Here is a 5,930-nt window from a genome sequence, read left to right on the forward strand (position 1 = left end):
CGAACATGAGACAGTGCATTCCGACTCAAACCCGATTTGCTATTGCACTCAGATTTCTGGCTACTGGAGATAGTTACAAAAGCCTCTCATACTTATTTAAGGTTTCAATACAAACAGTCTCAAGATGCGTTGACGACGTCTGCAAAGCCATAATGCAAGAATTAAAGGAAGAAATAAAAGCAAGTTACGTTCTTAATAATATTTATTTCAAGAAAAATCTCCATTTTGAGACTCATAATTCTCATAAAAATCTTTTAGTGATGGTGAATCTGAAGTCTGAATGGTACTTGGCGATTGTTGTTGATTAGGAATGGTTTGAGTGTATGGTGCTTGTGAGGGAGTGAGTGTATTGAGGCTTTGGTAGACCGGAGACTGCGATGAAGACGATGGTTGAGAATGGAATGAAGGTGGATAACTTGGCGAACTCTGTGCAGAGTTGCAGACTGGATACTTGGCGATTGTTGCGGATTAGGAATGGTTTGAGTGTATGGTGCTTGTGAGGGAGTTAGTAAATTGAGGCTTTGGTAGACCGGAGACTGCGATGAAGACGATGGTTGAGAATAGAATGAAGGTGGATAAATTGGCAAACCCTGTGCAGACTGGATACTTGGCGATTATTGTGGCGAAAGATAGGGGCTCAAGGGTCGCAGAGGTATGATGGCAGTCGCTCCAGTATAATAATTTGGTTGATGAAATTGTTGTTCTTTTTCTCGTCGTTTCAGATTAAACACCAAATTGTCTATTTCTAACATGGCTACTTCTCGTGTGTCATCCTGTAGACCCCTCAATTTTTCTGCTAATAAATCACAATACAATGAAGATACATCTTTTCGTGACTTTTCGCCAAATTGTTTGAGAATAGTGTATGCTTCATCCATACGATTTTGAGTCTCATCTACTTTCCTTTTTTTCTTTGGGATTATTTTCGGAGTTCTGAATGCAATGTCCTGTTCTTCACTACTATCTAAATTTTGGATTGATTCATCGTCCTTACTATGATCTTCACTCTCATCTCATCTGATATCTGAAAGCAATCGAGAACGAAATATATTATTGTGAGACTTTTTTTGTGCACCTTGTTTTCTAACTTTTTACCTCTTGCTATAGCTTTAAAATTTGTCACTTGAAATATAAACCTTTTATATGAACTGTCTGAAATCGAATGCGAAAGATAAAAAAAATCGACAATTATTTGCCCTTATTTACAATAAACATACTATTTTGTTATAGCTGCCACGGTCATCACATGAATGGTTGGAGATTGCAGAAGAATTTAACGGCAAGTGGAACTTCCCTGATTGTCTAGGGGTACTAGATGGAAAGCATTGCGTGATGCAAAGTCCTATTCACAGTGGATCAGAATATATCAACTATAAAGGAACATTCAGCATAGTACTTTTAGCTTTGGTTGACGCTGGCTACAAGTTTATTTTTGTGGATTGTAGTTGCTAGGGAAGGATAAGCGATGGCGATGGTGGTGTGTATGTCGCAGGGAAATGATCAAAACAGAGATTTGAACAAATCTCTAAGGGATATGATCAAATCACGCAGGATGTTAAAATGGCGAATCCATATCATCATTTCCCTAGAAAAATTCAGTCATTTGACCAAATCACTGACTCTGTTTAGTGAAAAGACAAAATCGGCCAATAAACGCGAAACGCTTTTTCATTTCACTAGATTTGTTTAGGAATTTGACAAAATCCCTAACCACGACAGTAAGTTGACGAAACGAACTTAAAAAGTCAACTAGTTTTATCATTTCGCTAAACAAGTTTAGTGAAATGATAAAGTCTCAACTGGAAGATAGTACCTATATGGTGATTTGTTTAAGTCTTTGAACAGTTTAGTGAAATGACGAAAGCAAGACAAAATACAACAGTTTACTCTACAGTTAAGCGATTTGATCAAATCTCTGACTAGATTAAGTGAAATTTTTTGAAAATATGGCTGAAAAAATAAAAGAGACTTCTCTGCACAAATTTAAAGAGTTGCTAATCAAATCAAGCGTGTTGGTGGACGTCCCTAAGGTAGACAGAGGTCCATTAGATGGAAGTAATGTACCGGGGATTGTTTTAAATAGGTATTAAAAATTATCTGTACCAAATCGGTACATCTGTCGGCGTCATAATTTCGAAAAATTTCACTTAATCTAGTCAGAGATTTGATCAAATCGCTTAACTGTAGAGTAAACTGTTGTATTCTGTACTTGCTTTCGTCATTTCACTAAACCTTTCAGAGATTTAATCAAATTACCATATACCATCTTCCAGTTGAGACTTTATCATTTCACTAAACCTGTTTAGCGAAATAATAAAACAAGTTGACTTTTTAAGTTCGTTTCGTCAACTTACTGTCGTGGTTAGGGATTTTGTCAAATTCCTAAACAAATCTAGTGAAATGAAAAAGCGTTTCGCGTTTATTGGCCGATTTTGTCTTTTCACTAAACTGAGTCAGTGATTTGGTCAAATGACTGAATTTTTCTAGGGAAATGATGATATGAATTTGTCATTTTAACATCATGCGTGATTTGATCATATCCCTTAGAGATTTGTTCAAATCTCTGTTTTGATCATTTACCTGCGACATGTACAGAAACACGGAGTTCTACAAAAAACTAAGTCGTTCTGAATTGGATTTACCACAATCAGATTTTTTACCATCACAAGAAGAAAAGATGCCCTACTTTTTCGTAGCTGGTAGTGCATTTGCCCTAACTGTTAACATGATGAAGCCATGTGCTGGGAATCATAACAAAGGAACAAAAGAAAGAGTCTTCAACTACCGTCTGTCAAGAGCTCGACGAATAGTCGAAAACGCTTTCGGAATCATGTCTTCTGTTTTCAGAGTACTAAGGAAACCTATTCTGTTACAACCCGACAAAGTAACGGACATAGTTATGACTTGTGTCTTATTACACAACTTTCTAAGGAGATCTAAAAAATCAAGGCAAATATACACACCAATGGGAATTTTTGACACTGATCATGAAGGGGTTATTCAACCTGGCTCTTGGCGAAATGACCAAGAAGGAATGAGTTCCCTACTACCAATGAGATCTTTACTAAGAAGAGCTGCCGTTACTGCCAAGAGCGTCAGAGATAAATTTGCTGAACACTTTGTAACTAATGGCGCAGTTTCGTGGCAGAATAACTATTCATAGGTTAACCAAGGCATACGCAATTCGTCCTTTGTACAGTCAGCCAAAGGTCAACCTATTTCCGGTCGCCTCTTTATAATATTAGTGGAGACAAATAAAAGTTACTCACCATTATTGCAGTTTTAGTCTTTTTTGGTTTATATACGTCATCCAAAAATTTTGCCATTATGTCGCAGAATGGCCATTCCGGTTTATAAATATCATCAGTGCCCGTTTTCATAGACTCGATTTTAGCTTTCAGCTTTCTGTAGGTAGACATCAAATTTTCTTTTTTCTTCTTCAACTCCGGGATAGGTATAGTTCCACTTTTTAAATTAGTTTCTATCCGTAACCACGCATCATGCACATCGTTCTTGTTTTTATGCTGTGGTGACGAGCTATTCCAAAGCGCTGGTTCATTTTCGAAGAGAGTTAAAAACTCAAATATAATATCGTTCGTCCACTCCATCACATGTGCGTGTACGCGCACGCGCTGTCCCAGGTGAAATGAACCGACGCAGACACGCCCCTACAGGCCGCGACAGGCACCGTCGCGCCGCGCTGCGACGCGCCTTTGAAGTTACCGACTCCCGACGGATCGGACGGGTGACGACAGGCGACCACAGGCCTCGTCGGATGCGACCGTTCCCACGATCTGTCGGCCTGTAGAGGCGCGGTCAGAACTGTGAAAAAACGGGCCATGGGAAGCCGGCTTAGCCTTACGGGCAATAAGAATGGAGCATGAATGGAGCCAGTACCAGGGTTTGCTCCCGGTACTGAGTTTGTATGGCGAGAACCGGAAATTCCCGGTTCTCGCCATACAAATTCAGTACCGGGAGCAAACCCTAGCCAGTACAGCAGTGTGGAAATGCTGCAACGCGATTGGTTGATGAGTTCGCATCACGCGCGCGCGGCGGCGCGATTGGTCGCAAGCAACTAGTTGCGTTAGACTACGCGATTGGCTCGAATTCGTGAGTGACCGCTGAACAGTACCATTTTTAGTGCACGTAAGGCCAGTCCTGAGATATAAGTCAATGTCCCCAGCTTTCTATAGTAGATATCGATTTTGGGCCGCGAGTCTTTTTCTAACGCGGCTCGGCGGGCTCGGTGCACCACCTCCCAATTCCAGAGGGCTTACCGCGAACCACGCTCGACGTGTTGCCGCTCTGTCGCACTCGTAAATTCGTACGTAAGTGTAACAGGGAGGCAAGACGTCGAACGTGGTTCGCGGTAGCCCCTCTGCCCTTCTCTAAATATCATCATACCAACGCATTTTTGGCTTCCCTGCTGGGCGCGACTATCCCAAAGGTCTCCACTCTACCTGTCTCTTGTACCATGTACCATGAGCCGTCTTTTCAGTATTAAGGTCAACCGAGGTAAATGCGTCTTTTAAAGATTTCTTCTAAACGGAACATTTTAGAACTACATATTATAGCCGTCTGCATTCAAAGTTCAGTAACCACACTTCAAACAGAGAGGGTTGCTATAGTTCTAAAATGTTCCGTTTAGAAAAAATCTTTAAAAGACGCATTTATCTCAAGTGACGCATTTACCTCGGTTGACCTTACATGTTTTGTATTACATGTCACCTATTCACATTTTTTTAAAACGGTAAATTTAAAACACCTACGCTTCTCTACTTGTTTGAAATTCATGAGGTGTTTTGTGGTTGGTAATCGCATGTAAAACTTATTCACGTATGCATTGTATACATTACATTTGTTTATGTGTTTGCAAGTTATTTTGCCGCCGTTTCAATTTAATTTAACTTCTAAATATTATACCTAACCTACGTTTATATATAAACCTGCGGCGGCAGCGTGAATATAGGGTTGTCACATGCGGCGGATGTATACTTAAGCAAAATATTTGATATCTCCGGAATCTGCCAGCTTTTTGCCATGAATGGTGCAGTGGTTTTTGACACTCGGCAAGTTAGAGGCATGGCACACCGCGTCCGATTTGCACGTCGCTCCGAAGTTTGAGCGAGACAACGCTATGCGCGTATTATAGCGACATCCCGCTCGCACGTCGTCGTTCGGACGCAGTGTGCTATGCCATGCCCCTTAATCTCAAGAATTTCCACAGCTACGAAGGGAAAGGGCGGAAATCGAAATATAAATTTTGCTTGTATACAAGAGCACAGAATAAATAATCCTAGGTACAGAAGACTCAATCTCTAACAAAACGCGTCTGTAACGATCAGGACAGATATGGCCGCTAGGTGGCGACAGCGCCACGCGCGGCTTATGGCTAGCCACCAAAATTGGTGTGGTACGGATATACCTACTTTTAGCTACCGCGATGCGACGAAATCGCGGAGTGAGCCATGCCTGACAAGAGCGATAGAGGCCGAAAAATTTGGATTTTCGTTTTTCGCGGTAGATCCTCTGATTTTTATTACGAAAGCGAATACCGTCTAACCTCCCAACCCAAAGGAGAAACAAAACTAACAACAGTGTATTTGAACCTGGAACCCAGGGCTTCCGGGTTGAGAGCCTCAATGCCTATATTAATATCTAGGTTACATATTAGCGCTAAAAACTATTTCTTTTGATGAATCGATATGCAGCTAACTCAATAGATGCTAACCTTACAATATTTTTCTTGCATTGAAGTACCTACACGATTCGTAATGTCAAGAACCTGGACACAAAGATAAACTTGCATATATTTTTCTCAACTAAAAGTCTAGAAACGTGATATTTTTGCACAATTGTGTATTTTCCTTTTGTTATGCACCTCCTTGTGGAAAAGGCAACAATTTGTCTGCGTATTCATAAAAGTAAAC

General features: G+C 40.6%; 1 protein-coding gene across 1 annotated transcript; it reads left to right on the forward strand.

Moving 5' to 3' along the window:
- The first annotated feature begins 550 nt into the window (after positions 1-550).
- Positions 551-3,212, forward strand: LOC134654720 (uncharacterized). The gene is made up of 4 exons (XM_063510194.1): positions 551-652; positions 1,231-1,449; positions 2,488-2,507; positions 2,596-3,212. Exons 1-4 carry the CDS (start codon positions 551-553, stop codon positions 3,161-3,163), a joined length of 909 nt encoding a protein of 302 aa, XP_063366264.1. The 3' UTR covers positions 3,164-3,212.
- Positions 3,213-5,930: the final 2,718 nt, after the last annotated feature.

Source organism: Cydia amplana, chromosome 15 (assembly GCF_948474715.1).
Source record: "Cydia amplana chromosome 15, ilCydAmpl1.1, whole genome shotgun sequence".
NCBI classification, from domain to species: domain Eukaryota; kingdom Metazoa; phylum Arthropoda; class Insecta; order Lepidoptera; family Tortricidae; genus Cydia; species Cydia amplana.

What these genes read in the sequence shown, in the direction of transcription:
- LOC134654720 (XM_063510194.1), top strand. Translation starts at nt 551, where the DNA reads ATGGTTGAGAATAGAATGAAGGTGGATAAATTGGCAAACCCTGTGCAG. An exon ending in GGGGCTCAAGGGTCGCAGAG is followed by an intron (nt 653 to 1,230) that starts GTATGATGGCAG and finishes ATTTTGTTATAG; the next exon opens with CTGCCACGGTCATCACATGA. An exon ending in TTTTTGTGGATTGTAGTTGC is followed by an intron (nt 1,450 to 2,487) that starts TAGGGAAGGATA and finishes GAATTTTTCTAG; the next exon opens with GGAAATGATGATATGAATTT.